Source organism: Taeniopygia guttata, chromosome 7 (assembly GCF_048771995.1).
Source record: "Taeniopygia guttata chromosome 7, bTaeGut7.mat, whole genome shotgun sequence".
In the NCBI taxonomy this organism is placed as follows: Eukaryota; Metazoa; Chordata; class Aves; order Passeriformes; family Estrildidae; genus Taeniopygia; species Taeniopygia guttata.
In genome coordinates this window covers 37,874,112-37,900,002 of record NC_133032.1, presented here as the reverse complement: position 1 = coordinate 37,900,002, position 25,891 = coordinate 37,874,112, and the positions used below count along the sequence as shown (strand labels likewise).

Below are 25,891 nucleotides of genomic sequence, written 5' to 3'. Positions count from 1 at the left end.
TTTTCAGGGCTTTGTGATTTCTGGAGCCTGACATTCTGTAGTAAAATTGTCATTTATCAACTGGTTAGGAAAAATGAGCTATGAATGAGAGGAAAGAAAGATACCACACAGATATTATGGAAATTTGGGGAAATTCTGCATAACAGGAAAGCAGAAGACACTGAAGAAATGGAGGAGAAGAACAAAAGAACCAATTTCAAACAGGAAAAACGCCCTCTCCCCTGATTCCAAAAACCTGTGGTCTTACCTTGAGGCAAAGCCTCAAGTTCTCAAAACCAAAACCTTTTGTGAAAGGGATTTAGCACTTTTTAGGAATGGAGGTCATAAGATTTTGGATTAATTAGCAATAGTCTGGGCTGGACCTTTAATTTAATAGTCTCTTCCAACTCAAAGCACTCCATGATTTGATGGAACAAAGAAATCTCCAAGCAAAAGCAGGAATGTGTTGAAAAGCTCTACTGTGCACCCCCAAATCCTACAAATAGGTTCTTCACTCTTTTATCACCAGAATATCTTTTTTTTGAACACTAATTCCACACTACTAATTACTAATTGCTACCAAAACATTTAATTAAACTAAAGGTAGTAAAATAGAATTAGTGTAACAGCATGAAAAATCATCACCATACTTGTGTACAAGATGTAATTAATGAACTGATCACACTGCTCATATTACAGACAAAACCTGGCCAAAATTAAAACAAATGCCAAGAAAAACCTAAAGAAAGAGCCCTGATGTATATATTCATAGTCACAGTCTGATTGCTTACCAGATAATTCAGCTGTGTTGTTTGAATTAAAAGTGCAGAAGCCCAAGGCCTGCAATGCTGCATTACTGAGCTCCAAGTTTGGACTGGAAATGTGTGCCTGGGGAAAAAAAAAATAAAAAAAAAATCCACAGAATCTCAGGTTAGAAAAGCAGCTGAGAAATATTGAGTTTACTGTCTGAATACCAACACTGCTGGGAAGCTGGAAAAAGCAAACATTTGCTGAAAATTCCACCCAGGCAGGAAACCCTCCCTGAATTCTGTTTTTGCTCTCTGTAATAAAAACATCTTCAATGAAATAAATCCCAAACATCCCAAGTTTTTCACTTTGGTTGTGTATGTTATGTTCTCTCACTTGACTCTCCAATTGTTTTTAGGCCTCTAAATCAGAAGGAAAAAATGGCTCAGAACAACCTTTACATTACTCCTTAAAAATCCTTGACATTTTCTGCATATTCTGAATGGTTTCTAAGGCAGCCACACTATCTCTCCTGGCTGGAAGATTAGATTTGACCGTGGTATGCTGCCTGAACACATCCAACACTCAGCACTTTCGTTTTTTCTGCAGTAATTCCTCATGACAAGAGCTGTTTTGTCAAAAAAACTCCTTTCCTGCTCTGCAACTACCTTGCATTCCTATTAATAGCTGGATTTCATGATTCAGAGTTTTTTTCCCAACCTTAATGATTCTGTGACTCTATAAACGAGCTGAAATTTGAGTCTTTCTATGCCCACTGACCTTGCCCACCAAAATATCTTTGTTCCCTGAAGTGTAGGAGAACTGAATGGAACAACCATACCTTGAACACCTTGCAGAGTTGAGGGAAGTGTTTCCTGAAATCTGCAGTGAATGCTTTGGCTCCTTCACCACTCAGGCGACTGCAAGGAGCAGGAGGGAAAACAAACAATATTTACAAGTTCAGGACATTGTACCTGACTTAACTTTCAACTTCTGACACGGAGCAGCGTATTTTCCTGAAGGAAATCAACAAATCAAAGAGCAAAAATGCCAGCACAGGGTCTGACCCAGCAGCAAAATCCTGTGCTATAGTACAAAGTGAGCAATGACTCGTTTTCTGCCCAAAGAACACTCAGAAAAACATTAAGGGCTTTCATTTTTTGATCAGCTCCTATAAAAACATTACAATTTAGCATGCAAACTTTAAATGGCTTGCTGCAAATTAGAAAAACAGGAGCTGAAAAAGCACTTTCCTCAGGAGCAGCTCAGAATCCAGGAAAATCTGGTCTGAGAAGCAGCAAGGATGATTTTGCACGTATGTAAGGAACATTCTTGCAGAAAAACTGCAATTATCCCATAAAACGTTAATCATCACTGCAAAACCCAAACCGTGCTGAGTTCGGTCGTCCAGGAGGACTTGTTGCTGCTGAATACTGGCATCAGAAGGGTTTTTTTGCTGCCAGTTATTTCTAGAAACCTGTAAAATCTGCTATGTGAGTACTACAGAGTCGAATTCACTGCAGAACCTTAGGGAGACACTGAGAGAAAGAGGTCGTGCCTTTGCAAATGATAAAATCAGAAAGATGCAGGGAAAGGCACAACCTCATGGGGAAGAAGCACCTTCCAGAAAGAAATGCAATGAAAACAAGGCAAAACCCGAGAAACGCCAACTAAAAACTTCACCCTTCCAATCCTAAACCCGCAAGGCTTTGACATGACAAGAAAGCTGTTGTTAAGTTATTATTTATTATCTTCGCACACCTCTGAGGATGCCCCAGGAAGCCACGGGGACAGGGAGGCTCTGGGATGCGCAGAGCCTGTGGAGATGCGCTCCTTCCTCCCTCCTCTTCCTCCCCTCGCTCCTCCCTTCCTCCCGTCCCTCCCCCCCAGCCCCGCATGTCTCCCGCGGCCACGCCGGCCGCAGCCCTGCCTCCGGGCTCCCAGGGCAGCACAGCCCCGCTGCCATACCCTCCTGCCCCCCTCTCTCCCCGAGCCCGGCCCGAGCCCTCAGGCCGCACGGTCAGCGTGCGCGTCCCCCCGCGCTCACCTGACGACGGTGAGGTGCGCGTCCGTCAGCTCTCCCGGTGGCGCGGCGGGGTCCTGCAGGGTGTGGAGCAGCGGGCCGAGGCTGGAGCCGGCGGCGGGGTCGGGATGGGGGCCGGGAGCGCTCATGGTGATGGCGACACCGCCGCCTCCTCCTCCTCCTCCTCCTTCCCCCAGCGCGGCCGCCCCTCACTCAGCGCCGCGCGCCTCCCGCGCTAAGATGGCGGCGGCGCGCGCGGGCGGCGCGCGCGGCCTCCGGCCAATGGCGGCGCGACCCGGGTGTTCCCGCGCGCCCGCCTCTCGCCGCTGATTGGCGGAGGCGCGGCGGGAAAGGCGGGGGCGCGTGAGGGGGCGGGGCCGGCCGGCGCTGAGGGCGCTGAGGGAGCGCGGGTGACGCGAACCCCCCGCACATCCCGGGGTCGGAGAATAACGGCGAAAAAGGGCGAAAAATCCATGTCCGCCCCCTTACCCTGCCCGAACGTCCCACCCTGAGCATTCCTGAGAGCTCTGGCAGCCTCGGGGCCGCGAGCATTCCGCGGAGAGCGTGGTCAGTGCCAGAGCACGCTCTGCTGGAAAAACCTTTCCTTAATTTCCAACCTAAATGCGCCCTGCCGCAGCTCCGGCCGCTTCCTGGCTCCTCGTCATGAAGTCGGAGCAATAGGTCAGCTCAGGTCGGTCAAATCCCTAATTAATGACTGGAAATGAACTCCAGCTCCGTAGCCGGAATTCCTTGAGCCCCTCTGGGGTTGAAATAGGAAATTCCCAGCCCTAGCAGCGAACCCAAAGGGTTGGAAAGGCCTGCAGGGATCTGTGTTTCCATTAGGAATGGCTGTCCTGGGTTTATTCCCCAAAAAAATATCCCGTGGGGATTCCAGTGTTCCCTGGTTCTCATCCCTATCCATGCAAGACCTGGCGCTTCCCAGTTAAAACAACAAAAAACCCCACCCCGAGGTCATAAATAAAAATAATAACATTCTCCCCATGCTTTTCCTTATTCTCTTCCCCAAGGACAAGCGCTGCTGCTGATGCTGGAAAATGGGAATGCTGTTGTATTGTGAACACAAGGTGGCAGGATTAAAAAGCACTTTTTAAATATAGTTACATCCCAGGAATGTGGGGATGTGAAACTCGTTTCATGGAGCACGAGTAAAGTGTCGGAAATAACCAGGAGAGGAGCAATGTTGTTCTCCAGTACAGCCAGAAAACAGGATTATATTCCCAGTGAGATGACAATAAAAGCTCAGGAATGAAATAAATTTAAACCATCGAGAATTAGAAGAAATAAAGCAAAAACGGGGCTGATTAGATCTTAGGATCATCCTTGTGCAAAACTGGGGATTTTTGATGGAATTTCGAATGAATTGGAGACAGAACCTCTGAGTTTTTTAGATGGTGTGATTTATTTTCCTTATCTTTTCCACAGGCAGGAAGGGTGAATTGGGCTCACATCTTCACTGCATGGCTCAGAAGGTCACAAGACCTTTAGTTATAAGATCTTTTAAAAATGTATTGACCAATAAAACATTGCCAACGAGGATATTTATGGTTTTGAATTAAATATTTTGTCTTACGGACTTGTATATCAGCTTTGTTAGCCAGTCATGCTATGACACACAAACCTACAGCGCTGCATTCTGAACTCCTTGTTACCTCTGGGACTACTTTTATTTTTTCTATATCTTAAACTCTAAACCTCTAAACTTTGCTTTTCCTAACTTAAACCATAAATCCACATTCTCACTCCTAGCACCTAAGTTTGGAAACCTTTTCCAAGGTTTCAGCTCAAATCCTGAGTTTAATTCTAACCTTTGGCTTACAAGCTCAAAGTTCTGAGAGTTCCCTGCATTTCAGATTCCAACACAAAACCATTCCTGATGAATTCAGAGGATGAGGAATACAAATGCTCCAAACAAAATGGAATTCACAGGAAAATTCATAGTGAGCATTAGATTTCAGCAGAGCTGGAGTCAAGAAAACTCTCAGAAACAAAACTCATTTACTCCTTTAAATTAATAATGGTTGCAAGAAACAAAAATAACTCACTGCAAACTTGGTGGGATAAGACCAGAGGTAGCTTTAATGCTGCTTCAGGTAAAAACATTTGGAGAAGGATTTAAATTCAGCAATTTCAACTAGAACAGTCTTAAAGGATTTAAATTCAGCAGTTCAACTAGAACAGTCATAAGGGATTTTAAATTCAGCAATTTCAAATAGAACACTCTTAAAGGATTTAAATTCAGCAATTCCAACTAAAACAGTCTTAAATGATTTAAATTCAGCAATTTCAACTAGAATAGTTGTAAAGGATTTAAATTCAGCAATTTCAACTAGAACAGTCATAAGGGATTTTAAATTCAGCAATTTCAATTAGAACAGTCATAAAGGATTTAAATTCAGCAATTTCAATTAGAACAGTCTTAAATGATTTAAATTCAGCAATTTCAACTAGAACAGTCGTAAAGGATTTAAATTCAGCAATTTCAATTAGAACAGTCATAAAGGATTTTAAATTCAGCAATTTCAACTAGAACAGTCGTAAAGGATTTAAATTCAGCAATTTCAATTAGAACAGTCATAAAGGATTTTAAATTCAGCAATTTCAACTAGAACAGTCATAAAGGATTTTAAATTCAGCAATTTCAATTAGAACAGTCATAAGGGATTTTAAATTCAGCAATTTCAACTAGAACAGTCTTAAAGGATTTTAAATTCAGCAATTTCAAATAGAACAGTCATAAAGGATTTCAGTTTAGCAATTTCAACTCGATCAGTTTTAAAGGATTTTAAATTCAGCAATTTCAATTAGAACAGTCTTAAATGATTTAAATTCAGCAATTTCAACTAGAACAGTCTTAAACCGGTGTAAACAAGGTCCAGCACCTCGGTGGTGTCTTCGGAACGTGCTCGGTGAGAAGTTCCTCCTGCTGCTTCCTCTCACCACTTTTATTCTCTTTACCAAGTCATTCCTTTCATTCTTTTGAAAGGACTTCATGCTTTGGATGAGGAAACCCTGACAGAACCCATGGATCTGCCAAGAAAATCAAAGTGTGGATCCAGCTGATCCTGTGCTCTTCCCAATCTTCTGCACCTGGTGCCTGCCAGGCCATCCACAAGATGAATTTTTGTGTCTTAAAAATGAGCTTACACTGAAGGCCTTTCCAGTTCAAGAAAATCAATTCATTAAAAACAAATAATAATAATAATGTGTAGAGGATAGTGGAAATAAAGCAACAGTCTAAAAAAATAAATATGTGGAAATCAAGGGAAATAAAGAGAGGAGAGCGTAAATTTAAAAACGATCGTGACAGACACACAAAAAGTTGGTTCAAGTGGTGCAAGAAATGAGGAGAAGGAGCCGTTTACATAGAAAAAAATAATTTTAAATATTTGGTAGCAATGAATTTTACACTTGTATTCTAAAAATAATCCTTGTAAGTATATTTTATAATTTATTCCCTAGTGTATTTCTTACCGAAACATAACAAAACCACAAACTCAGACAGAGAAATGAAAAAAAATATATATAAAAAAGAGACAAAACAAAAATCTGAAAAAATCTGGATTGAGTTCAGGCTGAAGCAGGTTGTGTGCGGGCTGCTGTGCTCACATAATTCCGAATTTTCCGGACACGAAGCTGCTCCGGGCCGGGCCGGAGGCGTTTCGGGGCTGGGGGGGCTCCAGAGCGGAATAACGGATCTGGAACCCGCCCGCGGTCACTGAGGCGTCCGTCAGGAACTTCAGCGTCATCACGTTCCCTGCATGGCGAAAATTCCATTTATGGGCAGCAAAACGGGGCCTTGCACATGGATCTTCGGGGGTTTAAATTTTTTCACCTATGTTCTGGGGGATTTTTTATTTTTTTTCACATGTATTTTGGGGATTTTTAATTTTTTTCATCTATATTTTGTGGGATTTTACATTTTTTCACATTAAGTTTGGGTTTAAAATTCTTTAAATCTTTTTTTCAGATATATTTTTTGCAGATTGTTAATTTTTTCACATATATTTTTGCATACTTTTAATTTTTTCACATTTATTTTTGGGGATTTTAAATTTTTTTCTCCTCTATTTGGCGGATTTTTCTTTTTTTTCACCCATATTTTGGGGTTTAATTTTTTCAGATATATTTTGGGGGATTTTAAATTTTTTTCAGATCTATTTTGGGGGATTTTAATTTTTTTTCGCCTATATTTTGGGGTGTTTTAATTTTTTTCACACAAATTTTTGGGGATTTTAAATTTTTTTCACATAAATTTTTGGGGATTTTTAATTTTTTTCACCTATATTTTGGGGGATTTTTTATTTTTATTCACCTATATTTTAGGGTTTAAATTTTTTCCAGATATATTTTTTGGGGTATTAACTTTTTCCAGATATCTTTTTTTGGGGTCTTAGGTTTTTCTGCAAATTTTTTTTTTTTTTTTTTTGAGTTTTAAGGGGTTTTCAGGTGTATTTTTGGGGTCTTCAAGTTTTTTTCAGATATGATTTTTGGGTTTTAAATTTTTTCAGATTTTTTTTTTTTGAGGTTTTAAGTTTTTTTAGGGAACACTTCCCTCTAATTAGGCTGATTTACATTCATTTAGAAGTAATTAAGTGGCTTTTTGATTTCCCACAAAGAGTGAAAATAAATTACCTGTGCTAATGATGTCATCTGGCAACTCATCTCCACAAAATCTGAAAAAAAAAAGAAATGTTGATTAAAGGAATTAAGGGAATTATGGCACAGCCCTGCTCCATGGGGCTCAAGAGGATATTAAATATATATGTGGCATATTTATATTATAAATTATATATTAAATATTATTATAGTAATATTTAATATATTTACAATATAAATTGATATAAGAATATAAATTGATTTAATTGGAATTCTATGTTAAAGCAATTTCCTAAATAATTTTTTAATGCCATCCTATGATAAGATTGAGGGGAGGAAGCAGTTTTCAATATCTGCAGGAAGGAAATGAAAAAAGGGAAAAAAGCCAATTCACAAGAGGTTAAGGAAAGGAAGAGTGAGCCAAGACTAAGAGAGGAACAACATTGCCAAAAAAATCCATTTGAATTATCTGTAAAAGCAAAAATGGACTCAGTATAATATATTATATTATATTCTGTTATGTTATGTTATATTATGTTATGTTATGTTATGTTATGTTATGTTATGTTATGTTATGTTATATTATGTTTGTTGTATTATGTTGTGTTATGTTGTGTTATGTTGTGTTATGTTGTATTATATTATATTAATTATATTATATTATATTATATTATATTATATTATATCATATCATATCATATCATATCATATCATATCATATCATATCATATATCATATTATATTATATTATATTATATTATATTATATTATATTATATTATATTATATTATGGTTTATTATGTTATGGTTTATTATGTTATGTTATATTATGTTATATTATGTTATATTATGTTATGTTGTATATATGTTTGTTGTATTATGTTGTATTGTGTTGTATTATATTATATTATGTTATATTATATTATATTGTATTATGTTATCATATCTTATGTTATGTTATATTATATTAATCTACTATATTATATATTCTATGTTATAGAATATATAATATATAATATATAATAGGTAATAGATAATAGATAATAGCTAATAGATAATATATAATAGATAATATATAATAGATATTAGGTATTAGATATAATATATAATATTATATATATAATATATAATATACAATATATAAGATATTGTATATAACATATAATATATAATATATAATATATAAGATATTGTATATAACATATGATATATAATATATAATATATAATATATAAGATATTAGATATTAGATATTACATATTCAATACTAGATATTAGATATCATTTATTCTATCAATTCATCCCATAAATTTCCTAATTTACACTTTATAAACCTCCTTCTCCCGAAGGTGTGCCCAGCCCACCCTAAAGTGGCGCATTCCCTGTTCCGTACCTGCCCACGAAGCCGTTGACATCGTCGTAGCTGTCGTAGACCTCCAGGAAATCCGCCAGGCACGCCGTGTCCTCCTCCAGGTCGAACTCCAGGAACTGCAGGTGGATCCTGTGCCCGTAGCTGACGCGGATGTGCCAGTAGCAAACCTGCTCGTTCTCGTACTCCTTGGGGTAACCCGGCGATTTAAAGACGTGCTTGGAGTCCGTGAAAACCCCTCCGCACTCCTTGCCTAAGGGGCAGGTAAAACACGAGAGGTGAGCTTTGAATTCTCAACTGGAATTGAATTCCGTGATCTGCTGCTCTGCAGGCTGAGTTAGCAGGAGGAGAAGTGGATAAAACATGAATTTATCCACAGCAAGGAAGAAATGAAGGCCGTTAGCATGGAAACCAATAAAACAGACACATACGGGATATTTCCAGCCTTAGTGAGCAGCATTCATCCCTTCAAATTTTGTTGTAAGCTCCTCATTCATTATTGCTGTTAACTTCTTTGTACCAATAAAATACAATAAAATAAAATAAAATACAAGCTATTGCTTTGTCCAATGAATATAATGTAACTAATGGCTTAAGATCACGCTTTTTAAGGGTGTAAAATTTGAGAATAATTTGGAATAAAGCAGCAGCAGCCATTGTTGTCTCTGCACAATGTGTGTGTGTGCCGTGCCCATCTCCACAGTGACAGCTGCTGACATTTCGCTGCAAGCTGTGGCTGAGGTGTGTGGCATTCCCATGCTCTGGACAGACAGACATCATTCTGTCTCTCAGGAGAAGCGCAGAGAGGAGAAGAGAAAACAATCTTTATCTCTGCTGTGCTGTTTTCCCCATGTGCAATGTGGTGTGGAAATTGCTGGGTTGGATTCTGGTGAAGGTTGTTTGGGTGTTGCTCTGATTTTTAGAAGTGTTTTCTTGTATAGTTCTTTTGAAAGTTTTAAAGTTCTCAAAAAACTTCTTTAGCCTTCTGATAACTGGAATTCTCACTGTTCATGTAAATAATGATTGTTTTGTCTTCTTTTTTGTGAGAGGAGAGAATTGATGCGCTGTTGGTTTGACCGGTGTGGTTGGAGAGGTGGCAATTTCATCCTCCCATCCACTGCCACTTTTAGAATTCTATATATTGCAAGGAGAACTATAAAAGAAAATTTAACACTCTTAAAAATCAGAGCAAATTTGGGTTCAATGACCAATAGGATCTGGCACTGCAGGAGGGCTGAGCCACCATAGAATGGGACTGCTGCCACCTCCCTGACCCACAGCCTGCCAGGGCCTGCTCTGACTCTGCCAGTGTTGTTTTTTTTGGTTTGTACTATTGCATTTTTATTTTTAGTTTCCCTAGTAAAGAGCTGTTATTCCTATTCCCACATCTTTGCATGAGAGCCCCTTAATTTCAAAATTACAATAATTCAGAGGAAGGGGATTTACATTCTCCATTTCAAGGTAAGCTCCTGCCTCCCTCAGCAGACCCCTGGCTTTTCAAACCTGGACACCCAGCTTTTGGAAGGAGATATTTTGGAAGCAGGAGGCGTGATCCAAACCCCACTGAATTCACAGCAAAAGCTTTCATTGCCTTCAGTGGGTTTGGGGCCAGAGCTGTGTTTTATGTGAAAGGCATTTGGGATTTCTGGCTCTCTCAAGCTTTACAGCTGTACTTGCACATCACACTGACACTCAGATTCATCCTTTCTTCTTCAAAAAACCTCTTGCAAACGTGTCTCAAACAAAAACCAGCTCGTGATCACAGACCTGCTGTTGTACTCCTGCTGTTCCTGCTGCTCCACATTCCCTTTGGGATGAAACCACTCCTGCTCTGATCCAGTGGCCATTTGGGCTTTGCCAGCTCCCTGAGAGTGGGGCTGACCCAACTGGGAACTGAGCTCAGAGCCCCGGGAATGTTCCCCTGGAGAAGGGAAGGATCCAGGCAGAGCTCAGAGCCCCGGGAATGTTCCCCTGGAGAAGGGAAGGATCCAGGCAGAGCTCAGAGCCCCGGGAATGTTCCCCTGGAGAAGGGAAGGATCCAGGCAGAGCTCAGAGCCCCTGGCAGGGCCTGAAGGGCTCCAGGAGAGCTGGAGAGGGACTGGGGACAAGGGAGGGAGGGACAGGAGCCAGGGAATGGCTCCCACTGCCAGAGGGCAGGGATGGGTGGGAGGCTGGGAATTGGGAATTCCTGGCTGGGCTGGAATTCCCAGAGCAGCTGGGGCTGCCCTGGATCCCTGGCAGTGTCCCAGGCCAGGTTGGAGCAGCCTGGGACAGTGGGAATTGTCCCTGCCATGGCAGGGGTGGCAATGGATGGGCTTTAAGGTCCCTTCCAACCCAACCCATCCCACCACTCCACGATCACTGCTAGCTGGGATGAAACTTCAAACATCCCAACAATTCCACAGTTGTGGGGCAGAGCTCAGGCTCAGTTCTGCTGGGGTTTTGTCTCTGTCCCCCCAGTGCTGATGTTCCTGCCAGGCTGCACAGCCCCCAGCCCCAATCCCTGCAGGGCTGCGGGCTCGTGTCTCTGCTTTCCTCCTGTGCCCTGAGCGAGCTGCTCAGCAGCTCCCCGAGCCCCAGAGGAGCCTCAGCTACGTCAGGGAAGGTTTAGGTTGGATATTAGGAAAAAGTTTTTCACTGAAAGAATAACAAAATACTGGAATTGTCTTCCTAGGGAGGTGGTGGAATCACCATCTCTGAATGTGTTTAAAAAGAGACTGGACTTGGCACTAGTTGTGGTGTGGGTTGGACTTGATGATCTTAGAGGTCTCTTCCAACCTCATCATTCTGTGATTCTGTGAGGAACAATCCCACAGCAAAACCGCAGGGCAGGAGCTCTGTGCAGCTCTGTGTGAACATCTGGGCCGGGCCCCCACCCCACAGAGCTATTTAATGAACATAAACAAGCCCAGCCCTGGGAGCACAAACAAAATGTGCACAGCTGTGCAGACCTCACGGCCTCTGCCATGCCTCTGTGAGCTGGGAGCAGCAGCTGAGCTTTGCTGCCCTTCCTGGGGCCACCTCTGCCCTGTCCCTGTCCCTATCCCAAGCTGTCAGAATCTGTGGTATTGGTGATTCCGAGATTGTAGAAAGTCTCTGTCTGTCAGCCCCGCTGCCAAAGCAAAGCCATAATTGGTCTGTGCTGTTTCAAGGTTGTTTATTCTGTTTATCTCTAACATGTTCTGCTGCCCTGCCGCAGCTCTGTCCTGCAGGGCAGCGTGTGGGGCTCTGCCCTCAGTGGGATGGTACAAACATTAAATACCACAAACTACCTGTGCTGGATTTACAATAACGTGCCAATATCTGTCACCTACGTTGGACAGTGTGTCCCCAGCCTGAACCAACAGAAAAATGCCAACACCACAGTGAAACATGGAGGGCATGAAGAAGGAGAAAAAGGACAAGGCACACCCAATTTCCTCCATCTTGTCCCCTTTCGACCCCTCATCTAGAATCCTAAAATTTTACTTTTGCACCCGTGCCACACTTAATTATTACTCTTATCAAACACTCAGAGCTGGTAATTGATCCTGTAAGATTGAAAACTCCTCTCCATGGACAGAGATCACAGCCAGTGTCTCTGGGGGCTCTGTCCAGGGGGTTCCTGACCCCTGCCAGGGTCCCAGGGCAGCCAGAGGGAAGCCCTGGATTCCCACACCAAGCCACCAGTGGCCACACCAGTGGGTGCTGTGGTCACCTCCAGGGCAGGGGATGGGGGATGATGTCTGTGCTGGGGCTCTGAGCTGCCCTGGAGAGCCACTTCTCCTCCTCTAAGGACACACAGAGCTCTGCTGGGAGCTTCTCTGGGAGAATCACAGAGTTACAGGCAGCCAAGCACATTTCTCTCCCTCTCAAGATTTTTTATAGAGAAATAAAAGAGAAAACAATTTCTGTTTCTGCTCCTCGTTTTTCCTATGTAGAATGGGCTTAGAGAACTGTTTACCTGGAGTGATTGCTTGATTGGATTTTAGTGAGGATTGTTTGAGTCTAATAGGTGATCTAATTTACTTATTAAGGTCACGAGTTGTGTGAGAGTTAGAGTCAGAGAAAGTAGTATGTAGTTTTAATATCCTCCTTTTATATATCATATAAATTATGATTATAAATATATATCATTATATTTATATATAATATATATCTCATCTATATAATGTATATATCATAATATTTAATATATAACATATTAACTATAAAATATTATATCTTTAACATAGTTATAATAAAAAAATTATTCAGCCTTCTGAACTAAGTCAGACATCATCATTTCTTCCCATCAGGTTCGCCTACATTTACAAATTACAGGATGGTCTGGATGGAAAGGGACATTAAAACTCACCCCTGCCATGGCCAGGGACACCTCCCACTGTCCCAGGGTGCTCCAAGCCCTGTCCAGCCTGGCCTTGGGCACTGCCAGGGATCCAGGGACAGCCTCAGCTGCTCTGGGCACCCTGTGTCAGGCCTGCCCACCCTTCCAGGGAACAATTCCTCCCTAGGAATTCCTCCTAGTTCCTGCTAAGAAAGCCAGTCCCAGGCAGGACGTTCATTTTCAGAGCTGTTGTATCTCAGACCAAAAAAAAAAAGAAGGTTTAACCTTAAATTTACCCTGTTTCAGGCAGAATACCTCAGATTATGGGCAGAAAGCCCTCAGATTATTCAGATAAATTGTGGGTTGAATGCAGAAGGGGACAGGAGGGGACAGGAGGGGACAGAAGGACAGCCCTGTGGCTGCTCCTCACCGTTGGGGTTGTAGCAGTAGGCGTCCCACCTCTCGCTCCTGTTGAGGCGAATTCCATAATCAACAATTCCAGTCTTGCCAAAGCCACAGTTGGCTCCTGCTTTTACTATGGGATACCCAACTCTGCCCTTGGCCATCCAGCCAGCAGCACACACGTGGAAACCTGCAGCAGAGGGAAAATGAGGCAGAAAATGATCAGTCCTGGGCTGCTCTTATTGCACAAAGCCTCACTCAGTGGACCTGGGTGGAATTGGCCTGATAGAAATTGAGCTACACCCCAGAGCAGGACGTTGAGAGGATAATTTTAAATACAGAGGGTAAAACTGAATTGTGTTCTCCACAATGTGATTACTGGTTCTTCATCTGAAGCCCCAAATCAAATGCAGATGGACTGCACAGTCAGGTTTAAGTGCTCTACCAGCACTTGTAATCCAATTATCCATTGGATGAGTTTTCCAAGGGTGTTCTCTGCTTCCCTTTTGAAGTCAGACAAATTTACTCAATCCCATCTCAAGGGCTGTCAGCATTAAGTGCTAAAAATAAATAAAACACACTACAGACAGCTAAAATCCCCAAGCATTTCCTTAAAACACTTTCAATTTAAATTTAAATACCTGAAATGCCTCAAGGATTTCTTGCCAAACAAAAAGATCCCTTTAATGCATTCTGTGGCTGAGAACTTAACAGCACTGGCCAAAGAATGCAATGTTGTAGAGACCCATCCAATGTTTTCGTGGAGAGGAACTGGAACATATTTGTGGCATCTTAGGGCCTGGAGCTCCTCAGAAGAAACAAAAGTTCCCTTTTCACATGTGCTGGTGCTGGGAGCCAGCTTCTGACTCAACAGCAGGGTGAAAAAATGTCTGGAGTGGAGGATATTTTCCATTGTTTTCTCAGTGCTCTGAATGAATGAGGAGCTTCTTAGGAATCAGCTGGAAATCCAGGGGAGCCCTCACTCCACTGCACTTTTCACCTCCAAGCACAGAAAACATCTCAATGGGAATAAAAGTGGTTGGAGCGAGTCCAGAGGAGGTCAAGGAGCTGCTCCCAGGGCTGGAGCCAGGCTGGGAGAGCTGGGAAAGCTCACCTGGAGAAGGGAAGGATCCAGGCAGAGCTCAGAGCCCCGGGAATGTTCCCCTGGAGAAGGGAAGGATCCAGGCAGAGCTCAGAGCCCTGGGAATGTTCCCCTGGAGAAGGGAAGGATCCAGGGAATCCTCAGAGCCCCGGGAATGTTCCCCTGGAGAAGGGAAGGATCCAGGCAGAGCTCAGAGCCCCGGGAATGTTCCCCTGGAGAAGGGAAGGATCCAGGCAGAGCTCAGAGCCCCTGGCAGGGCCTGAAGGGCTCCAGGAGAGCTGCAGAGGGACTGGGGACAAGGATGGAGGGACAGGAGCCAGGGAATGGCTCCCACTGCCAGAGGGATGGGTGGCAGATTGGGAATTGGGAATTCTGTCTGGAAGGTTGGGGACACCCTGGCACTCATCCTCCTCCTCACCAAGTGGGCAGCTTGTACCAAACCCCACGGCGTTTACAAAGAACCCCAGATTTGGAACAAGAGACGCCAACACCCCGTGAGCACCCTGAGGAGGACCCCTGGGTTTCTCCAGACCTATTTTCCGAGCTGCCTCCAGCTGCTGCAGCGTGGCCAGGCGTCCTCCCTCGTACTCGCACACGGCCCTGGCCTCGGCGAAGGTCAGCCGGTACTTGCCCGAGCGCGACTCGCGGTGGTACACGCCGGCCGCCCGCTCTGCAGGGACACAGGGGACAAAAAAAGGACAAAAAAGGGACAAAAAAGGGTCAGCTCCCAGTGTCAGCATTCAGGAACACACAGAATCACAGGACATGGTTCCATGGAGGTGCTTTTATTGAGAGCTCTGGGATCAGGGGTCCAGACCCAAATCTGACTCCAACGCAGCTCTCCTGCTGAACGTATTTTATATTCTATCATTATATAACTTACATATTAATTATTGAACTTATATTGTTCTATTGTATACATTGACTTTATTCAACCATGAGTTTCTCGTGATCTTTCTTAGGCCCCTGAATCAGGGCTCCAGACCCAAATCTGACTCCCACACGGCTTTTGCGCTGTATTTTATATTCTATCGTTATATAACTTACATATTAATTATTAAACTTATTTTCTTCTATCGTATTCATTGACATGAGTTTCTTGTGATCTTCCTTAGGCCCCTGAATCAGGTGTGCAGACCCAAATCTTACTCCAACACGGCTCTCAAGCTGAACATATTTTATATTTTATCCTTATATAACTTACATATTAATTATTAAATTACATTGTTTAGGAACACACAAAATCACGGGATATGATTCCGTGCAGTTGCTTTTATTGAGAGCTCTGGATTCAGGGGTCCAGACCCAAATCTGACTCTGACACGGCTTTTGAGCTGAACGTATTTTTATATTCTATCCTTATATAACTCACATATTAATTATTAAACTTATATTCTTCTATTGTATTCATTGACATGAGTTTCTTGTGATCTTTCTTTGATCCCTGACCACAGTTTCTCATGATTATTCTTATGATTAAACAGTAATTATATTTAATTACTAAACAACTATCACACCTAACAATTATATCATTTCTCATGTACTACCTGCACAGGTGCAGTTCTAGCAAGTACAAGTTCCTCATGTGCTTAGGGTGTTTATTTTTCCAGGGCCTACTAAGCTTATTTTTCCTTTTAACCCTAAATCCCCATGATTTTAAAACCCTTTTACTATCACCAGCTGCTTGGTTGGATTCTGGTGAGGATTCTTTGAGCTGATGGCCAAATCCAAATCCAACCTACCTGGGGCTGGGCTCTCAGAGAGGGTCAGGATTTGTGAATTAGATTTGGTAGTTAGAAAAAATAGGTTTGTAGTTTTAGTATGTCCTTTAAATAGTATATTAATATATTATAATATAGTTATAATGAAGAAATCATTCAGCCTTCTGAACTGAGTCAGACATTGTCATTTCTTCCCACTGGATTCACCTGCATTTATAATTCTAAACAGAATCCCAGAATGATGAGGTTGGAAGAGACCTCTAAGATCATCTGTGCCCTGACACCTCAGCTAGGCTATAGCACCAAGTTCAAGTCCAGTCTTTTTTTAAACACACCCAGAGATGGTGATTCCGCCACCTCCCTGGGAAGACAATTCCAGTATTTTATTATTCTTGCAGTGAAAATTTTTTCCTAATATCCAACCTGAACCTTCCCTGATGTAGCTTGAGGCTGTGTCTTGTTCTGTCAGTGCTGCCTGCTGGAAGAGACCGACCCCACTTGTCTGCCACCTCCTTTCAGGGATAAAATCACCTCTGAGCCTCCTCTTCTCCAGGCTGAACAACCCCAGCTCCTTCAAACTGGATGAGAGAATGTAATTCCTTGTGAAAATGTAAAAAGTTTAATAAAGGACAACAGGAGAGAGACAGGGGTCATGGGGTAAAGTTGTTACTGCCAGGTGCATCTTGGCACTCAGCTGTGGCAGCGCCCAAAACTCTGCCAGTTTGGGTGTTTTTCCTCTCTGGCCACAGAGAAAACACCCAAACTTCCCCTGGACCCTCCTGGGAGAGGCTGTGAGAAGCTCAGAGACAGGAATGAGGAACAATTCTTCTCCTCACTCGCTGCACCTGGTGTTGTGAGATTTCTTTACCAAAGGGTGGTTTCTTAATTAGCCAACGACGGTGGTGGTGTTTTAACTAAAAGCCCAATTAGGACCACGAGCAGTGAACTAGGCTATAAAAGAGCAATGGTTTCTTAATAAATAATATAATCAGCCTTCTCTAATACAGGGAGTCTGTGTCCATCATCACCCAGCTGGGGCCCTCGCCCTGACACCCACCCAAGGCTACTTTGCTATTTTTGGAGATACTTCTTAAGTACTTCTCTTATTACAACAGCTTCTTGTATCTTCATAGACTCTTATGCATAGTAAACTTTTATCCTAAACTAGCTTACATGTTTTAAGAATTGTTTATTGTGGTTCTTTTTTGGGTCTGGTTTTTTTGGGTATGCGTATTTTTTGGTTTATTTTTATCACCTCTAATTTTTGGGTCTACACTGTCTTCAGACAGTGAGTGATGATAGTTGGCATATTTGTAGTAGGTGTCTTTTTGATATGTTCATTGGACGTTATTTTATCTAAGTAGGTATTTTAACACAATATAGCTATTTTACTACCATGTCTAAGCTTAATCAACAACAGAAATAAAAACTATATTTTTATAACAAAGTTACTTAAACATGATACATATAAAATCTAGTTTAATATTTGCAAAAAGCCAATCACTTAAAGCCAATATTTAAATTTCACCTGTATCTATAACACAGATGAAGAGGAAATGTTCAGCTGTGCCATGGAGGAAGTGTTAGGAAAGCTCAGCACTGCTGACCACAAAGGGATGAGTGTGACACCCAAAAAAAATGTTTGTGACACCCACAGGGATGAGTGTGACCCAAAAGGGTGGATGTGTGTGATAACTGCGAATTTTAACTTTTACATTTTTCATGTATTTGTAACCTGCAGGTCTTTAGTGCATAACTCCAAACTTCATATTCAGTGTGAGCTGCTGCTTTCCCAGTTTGGGCAGACACAACAATTCCTCTCCAGGCCTGGCAATCAAGGACACCTCACTGCCTCAGGGTAGAGAGATGGAAACAAAAGGGAGTTGTGGGAATAAATTTGGTGTCAATGACTTCGTTAGCTGAAGCTGGAATTGGAACAGATCAACCCCCAATATGCAAATGGACAAAATGATAAAAGTGTGAAAAGCCATCAGCCATCATCCACTTTTGGGTGTGGCCCCTGGAGGGTTTTGTCTGCCCTAAATGTACTTGAAGTCTCTTCAATAAATAGAACTGCTTTTTATTCCCTTAATTCTGTTTTTAGGTAGCCCAAAAAGGCATTGTGTGGGTGACACCCACAGGGATGTGTGTGTGTGACACCCACAAAGGGGTGTGTGTGACACCCACAAAGGGATGTGTGTGACCCCCCAGATGTAGGATTTGGGGTGGGGGCAGTTTAGGACACAGCAGGTCCGGGTTTGGAAGGGTTTGTGAAGGACAGAAAATCAGCAGGAGCTGGGGAGGCTCCCAGGATGCTCCCAGGATGCTCCCAGGGCAGGGATTTGGGAGCAGTTTGGAGTCAGCATCCCCAGCCCTGGCTGGCTCAGGAAGCTCCTCCTGGATCCCCATCACAGCATCCTTCTGCCTGGGACTCCCAGAGCCTCTGGAAGATGAATCAGAGCTTTGTTTTGCATTTCCAGAGAAGTGAAATCACAGCTACTTGGCTAGAGGAGAGGCAGAAATGAAAGGGGGGGGAAAATGTCAAATAAAAATATCTGAGCGTGTGTCACAAAGGGCAGGACCAGAACAATTGCTGGCTGACATTTCTGCTGCACGGAAAATTAAAGCAATTTCTTCATTATTTTTGACTTTGCCGTGGCAATTCCGAGACAAAACAGCTTTCCAAGGAAACCTAGAAACTGCCAGGGCTGCTACAAGTTTTGCAATCTTCGCATGTTGCACTTGTCTGGTGCCATATGTATGGAAATCTGTCTTGCAGCAATCTGAGGGTTTTTTTTATTTAGGTCTCACTTGTATTTTAGCGGAATCTGAGAGGAATTGCTGTTTGCAGCTCTGCCCAGCCAACGTGACTGAGAGAAGATGGAAAGCAGGCAGCATTTTTACAGTAGTTATTTGCAGCTTAAAAATAAAGGATGTATTTTCTAGGGACGTGCTTGGGGTCGGTGCTTTTGGCTGGGTTAGGGGAGGTTTGTAAAAAAGCCATTAAATTATGGTTGGGAATGGTGAGAGCCCTTAACAGACACAGGGGGATGTTTTCCAGGGTGGTTTTTGTGCCCAGAGAAATAAATTCTAGTGCTGGCAGCACTCTGAGGAGAGGGAGAACCTCCTTCTGCAGCATCCCTGGCACGGGGTAACAGATCCTCCACAAAAAAATCTTCCTGAAGGAGCCTAACAATGCACAGCTGGGGATTGTGGCAGGTTCTGGTATAAAAACCTCCTTTTAAATTAAGAATTTATTCATAGGAATTCATTCATGAGGTCTGATTTTTAAATATACTGTGAAAGGGAATAACATCCTTGACTAAAGGTGGATCTTTCCCTGTATAATTGGCATAATAATCCCTGTATAATTCAATTTGGCACAGCAGGTCATGTACACTACATGTGCACTCTAATTCCTGAAGCTCTGAAGATGCCTTGGGAAGGTGAGGGACCAACTGTTCCCATGCATCCACCAGAATCCAGAGATGATTTGGGAATAATCCCATAAATGTGCCCGATACAGCTTTTTTTATATATCTTTTGGGAATGGCCAAACATCCCAAAAGTTGGCACACCAACCAAACAGGTGGAAAGTGGTTTTTTGGGGGCCACCTCGGACAAACATTTGGTTTTTAAACCTGAAGCTTTTGCCAAAGTCACCCAAGCATTTGGCTGAGGTTGGCAAATCTGCGTGGCTAAAGGCGAGCAGAGCGAAAAAACACAAACATAACTTTTGATTTAGTCACAGGAAATATTACTTTTCAGTCACTCAGCAATCTGTCATGGCTAAGCTCATGAGAAATCAAGAGAAATCAGCTCATTCTGTGTTGGGAATGCAGGGCTGGGGAATCCCCCAGGAAGCAGCTCAGTGCTGGGCCTGCCTGCAGATATTTTTATTTTAACTGTAATATTTGTATTCTAACTGTTACAGGTGCAGATGAGAAAAAAGCTGATACTTTGCTCAAGGTAAAAATTATGGTTTTACTCTTTCTTGTTGGATTGTGCCCTTTTCTGACTCAGACTCAAATGTTTTAAAACTCAAATGTTTTAAAAGCTTTTTTTCTATTTTCAGTCTCACGAGAACGGTGAGACAATACAGATGTAATAATTCACGTTGCTACAATTAGAAGCTATTTTTAAATTACAATACTCTATAAGTGTAATTTAATTATCTGTAAATCTATTTCCCACATTTCTCAGATGAGAATTTAAAAAGTTGGAATTATTTTCTTTCCATGTTTATCAGACTGGGGAAGGATCTGCAGAAGACAACAAGAAATGGTCCTGGAAATGTGTGAGGCACAGAAAATGGTGTTGATTTTCTTAGAGAATTCAACACATTGATGAGTTTAAAGCACAGTGTGAGGGACAGGGACTGGTGACAAAAGTTCTAAAGAATTTCTGAGGTCAAACTTCTGAAAGTTTTTAATTTTGCAAGAGTTTGTTCTTAGTTCTGGGCATAAAAAACATCAATCATTGGCCTGGAAGTCCGGAATGCAGAGCCCAGGGAAGGGGACTGGAAAGCAGTGATTGTATTCCCTGAGCTCTCTAAAATCTCACCATTTTTAGTTGTTTTTGTGTTTTTTTTTCACCTGGCAATATTGTTTTCAGATTTTATCCATCTAAAGGTATCTCCCCCCACTTTCTGCTGGAATGTCACCATGGACAGGCAGCAGGTTTTGCAGAATTTCAGATTTTCTGTGCTGACAGACTCTGACCCTCAGGAGAACTCTGCACTGACCTGAGGCTGTGGAGAAGGTTCCAAAATGGAATGGCAGAACTGGGATTGTGGGTGTGGAGTTTGGATAGAAGTGTGTGATATCACAGGGTGGAAAACTCAGAATTTAAGGGTTTAGAATATAGGAACATAAATAAAGCAAGGTGGAGGATTTAGGGTGGAGGCTGATCCTCCTTCTCCTCCTTCTCCTCCTTCTCCTCCTTCTCCTCCTTCTCCTCCTTCTCCTCCTTCTCCTCCTCCTTCTCCTCTCCATGGGTTTGGGTGGTTTTGTGTAATTAAATAAAGAAGTCCACATTGCTGGCCATGGGTGGTTGGTTATTGGGTTAAAAATAAAAATAATTTAGGTGTAATTTCTTAATTGGAGAGTTTATCCTTAAAAGGCCTTGTAGGGAGAGATAAACCTCCATTTTTAATTTGTTAGAGTGAAGGGCTGCAGAACTCAGGGTTTGTGAGACTGTGACATGGATAAGCACTAATAAACACCTGAGTCCCAACAAGAAATCCCATCTCACACATTTAATCCTTAACTGGGCAGAAAAAAAGCCAAATAATTGACATATTGCTGGGGAGATCAGCCCTTCTGAAAGCAGCAGCACCACCACCCTGAGAGGAGCAACAGCTCCCATCCCTTTTATTCCTCTGCAACATGACAAAACAACCTCTGGAAAAACAGACCACACACAGGATCTGCCCAAAAAATATAAATAATTTGGGTGTAATTTCTTAATTGGACAGTTTATCCTTAAAAAGCCTTGTAGAGACAGAGATAAATCTCCATCACACATCACGTGTGTGCTCTGTTTCTCTGGGTGTCCCAGAACCTGACAGAAAATCCTCATTAACTGATGGCATCAGTTAATTATAAATAAGTTAATAATATAAATCAATTAATCATATACATCAGTTAATCATAGACATCAGTTAATCATAATCAGTTAATAATAAATATTGCACTGGCCATATTTCCCCCCTCCCTCCTCAATTCCACGTGGGGCTGTGCAGGATGAACTCAGAGCAGGGTTTACTCACTCCTCATTTCCATATTTATGGCTCTGGATGTGCCTCCACCTCCACATTTTCAGGAACATGCACACAAATTGCACATATTTGTATGTAGAGAGGTTTATCTCTCTCTCTACAAGGCATTTTAAGGATAAACTTTCCAATTAAGAAATTACACCAAAATTATTTTTATTTTTAACCCAATAACCAACCACCCATGCCCGCAATGGGGACTTTTTTAATTAATTACACAAAACCACTCAAACCCATGGAGAAGAAGGTGCCTCCACCCTCAAACCTCCATCTTGCTCTATATATAATTAGCATATGCTAAACCCTTAAACATTTGGCCAAGAAGGCACCTGCAATAGATAATAGATAATAGATAATAGATAATAGATAATAGATAATAGATAATAGATAATAGATAATAGATAATAGATAATAGATAATAGATAATAGATAATAGATAATAGATAATAGATAATAGATAATATACACTATATTATATATTATATACACTATATTATATATTATATATATAAATCTATTATATATTATATATGGTATATTATTTATGATATATAATGTATAATGTATAATGTATAATATATAATGTAATATGTAATATAAAGATGTATAATATAATAAAATATGAAATATTATATTATATTATATATATTAAATATAGTATTATATTCATTATGTATTATATTTTATATTGTATTATATGCAATATAAAATATATAATAGAATAAAAATTATAGATATATAATCTTATAGATAAAAATTATATATATATATTTTATATTATATATTATATATTATATATTATATAGTATACAGTATATAGTATATACTACATACTATATACTATATACTATATACTATATACTATATAAATGTGGTTTTTATATTTATATATTTTATTTATATATTTTATATATATATAGATGCATGCGACAGGTTTGTGGAGGAAAAATTTAAAATGGAAATTTTCCTGAATTTTGAGTTTGGGTCTTTATCAGAAGAGGAGAAAAGCAGAGCTCAGGTGTCACTGTGCACCCCCAGCTCTTATTGCACTGATGCTCAAGCACAGTGAGGCTGAGCTGGGGTGACTTCCTTTGCTATTCAAGTTATTTTATTTTAAATGCAAAGAAGCACGAACTGGATGGCTGTGAATTTACCAATTTTATCTTCATTTATATACAGAATCGCTGAATTCCACTGGTAATTCAATTAACTGCTTCATTCCAGAAATGTTATTGCTGCACTCACCCAAGAAGGTGCATTTCTATTTTGGTTTGTTTGTTTAGAGAAAGCCATCAGGATTTTTACCCCCTGGTTTATATTCATTTACTCTCCTGCCCAATGCTTAGAGGTGCAGCCAAACAGAATTTTTATCATGCGTTCCAATTAGCACACAGCTGCTCCATTTGAAAGCATTTTAAAAGATTTTTCTTCCATTTGACTTCAATTCATGGAGCTGCTCAAATGAGCGCTGTTATCCCAAATTTTGGAGCGGCAGAGGCGGAGCTGCCGAGCTCCAGGTTTGGGGGGAAGGAGGAGCCATTAAAAATGTGCAGCCAAATGGGAAAAAAAAGATCATTTCTGTGATCATTTGTGCTCCTGGTGCTCTGCAGAATCCTCTGAGAGGGGCTGGAGACACCTGAGCCCAGCAGCTCCAGGGATTCCTGAAATCCTCAGGAAAATCCAACATTCTACGGGGGATTAGAAAAAATTTCAAAAGATTTTTCTTCCATTTGACATCAGTTCATGGAGCTGCTCAAATGAGCGCTGTTATCCCAAATTTTGGAGCAGCAGAGGTGGAGCTGCTCTTTCCTGGAGCCTTCCCCACCTGAGCTGTGAGGCACAAGAGGCAGGATTGGGGGGAAGGAGGAGCCATTAAAAATGTGCAGCCAAATGGGAAAAAAAAGATAATTTCTGTGATCATTTGTGCTCCTGGTGCTCTGCAGAATCCTCTGAGAGGGGCTGGAGACACCTGAGCCCAGCAGCTCCAGGGATTCCTGAAAATCCTCAGGAAAATCCAACGTTCTCCAGGGGATGGAGGATTTGGAAGGATTGTTCTGGAGAACAGAGCACTCGGTGGCAGGCTCTGTGCTGAGTCAGCTCTTTGCTAATTGGGTAATTACAATTACTAGCAAAGAACCCTCAGAGTTCTTGGAGGTACCAGAAACCATCCCCACAGAGTTTTTGTCTTGCCCTTTTGAAATCTTCCCGTGAACAAACCAATATCATGGCTGTTCTTTCCAGATCATTTCGTTTCCCATGCAGGACCCCAGGCACGGGAAGCATGTTCGTGCAGAAAGTAATTCATTCCTTTGGCAAATGTTTCTTTTCGGGCTCGTTTTCCCTCAAAACAAAGCCACTGTTATTTAGTGAAGGCAGCTTTCACTTTACCTCCTGCTGCAGGAAAATACGTTCGGATGAAATGTTCTATAATAACATTTTTAATAAATAAATACCTTTTCCTGCAGTTCAGTGATGCTGTACAAACTGAAAGTTGTGAAAAGGGACAGTTGCTACTGAGATAAGGAGAATTCAAGAAATTTCAGCGCAGGATGGGTGAGGAGGGATGGTTCCTTACCTAGCCAGATGGAGTTGTGCAGCACTCCATCCCTGAAGCCCCAGGCTGCAGCCTGCTCGCCCAGCAGCGCCGAGAGGAGCAGCAGCGCGATCATCTCCGGGCCAGGCAGCGAGGGGCTGGGAATTTTCCTGGCTCTGCCTCTGCAGCTGCCCCGATCCTCCCGCAACATCTGGCAGCCAGATCTTAAATAGAGAGCTCAGCTGTGAGGTCAGCGGGGCCGCTCCAATTGTGCTGCTGCGCTTCTTGCCCAACCTCTGTGCTGGCTGCAGTGACTCACGGCTGGCTCTGCTCCTTCCCAGCCCGGCCAAGAATCCATCCCATCCCTTCCCTTCCCTTCCCTTCTCATCCCATCCCGTCCAGTCCCATGCCATGCCATGCCATGCCATGCCATGCCATGCCATGCCATGCCATGCCATGCCATGCCATGCCATGCCATGCCATGCCATGCCATGCCATGCCATGCCATGCCATGCCATGCCATGCCATGCCATGCCATCCCATCCCATCCCATCCCATCCCATCCCATCCCATCCCATCCCATTGATCCCATCCCATTGATCCCATCCCACTGATCCCATGCCATGCCATCCCATGCCATCCCATGCCATCCCATGCCATCCCATGCCATCCCATGCCATCCCATGCCATCCCATCCCATCCCATCCCATCCCATCCCATCCCATCCCATCCCATCCCATCCCATCCCATCCCATCCCATCCCATCCCATCCCATCCCATTAATCCCATCCCATCCCATCCCATCCCATTAATCCCATCCCATTGGTCCCATCCCGTCCCATCCCATCCCATCCCATCCCATCCCATCCCATCCCATCCCATCCCATCCCATCCCATCCCATCCCATCCCATCCCATCCCATCCCATCCCATCCCATCCCATCCCATCCCATCCCATCCCATCCCATCCCATCCCATCCCATCCCATTTCAGCATTCTGTCCTTAAGGAGATCCCACACACTCCCTGTGATCCCCAGTGAAACATTCCCTCCTTCAGGAGATCCCACACACTCCCTGGGATCCCCATTTCAGAATTCTCTCCTTTAGGAGATCCCACACGCTCTTTCTAATCCTCATTTCAGCATTCCCTCCTTCAAGGGATCCCACACACTGCTCCTTATCCCCATTTGAACATTGCCTCCTTCAGGAGATCCCATCATTCCTCTTCAGCCCCATTTCAACATTCCCTCTTTCAGAAGATCCCACACACTCCCTGTGATCCCCATTTCAGCATTCCGTCCATCAGGAGATCCCAC

The 25,891-nt window shown here is 42.3% G+C and overlaps 2 protein-coding genes across 3 annotated transcripts in view; both read right to left on the bottom strand.

Moving 5' to 3' along the window:
* Nucleotides 1–3,046, bottom strand: part of RIF1 (replication timing regulatory factor 1) — a 30,239-nt gene extending 27,193 nt beyond the window's left edge. Inside the window, exons 1-3 of one of the 2 annotated variants that reach the window (XM_032749508.3) lie at nucleotides 2,774–3,046; nucleotides 1,568–1,646; nucleotides 771–867 (exon numbers count right to left, since the gene is read on the bottom strand). In XM_032749508.3, the coding sequence (XP_032605399.3) occupies nucleotides 771–867; nucleotides 1,568–1,646; nucleotides 2,774–2,898 (301 nt within the window). In that variant the 5' untranslated portion in view covers nucleotides 2,899–3,046. The remainder of the gene's footprint in view (nucleotides 1–770; nucleotides 868–1,567; nucleotides 1,647–2,773) is intronic. The other variant, XM_032749509.3, reaches the window with a different exon arrangement.
* Nucleotides 3,047–4,823: 1,777 nt separating this feature from the next.
* Nucleotides 4,824–24,810, bottom strand: TNFAIP6 (TNF alpha induced protein 6). Its single transcript, XM_030278143.4, has 6 exons — nucleotides 24,618–24,810; nucleotides 15,078–15,215; nucleotides 13,472–13,633; nucleotides 8,760–8,988; nucleotides 7,403–7,443; nucleotides 4,824–6,524 (listed from the first exon to the last, which is right to left on the bottom strand). The coding sequence occupies exons 1-6, from the start codon at nucleotides 24,784–24,786 to the stop codon at nucleotides 6,373–6,375; spliced, it is 891 nt and encodes a 296-aa protein (XP_030134003.4). The 5' UTR covers nucleotides 24,787–24,810; the 3' UTR covers nucleotides 4,824–6,372.
* Nucleotides 24,811–25,891: the final 1,081 nt, after the last annotated feature.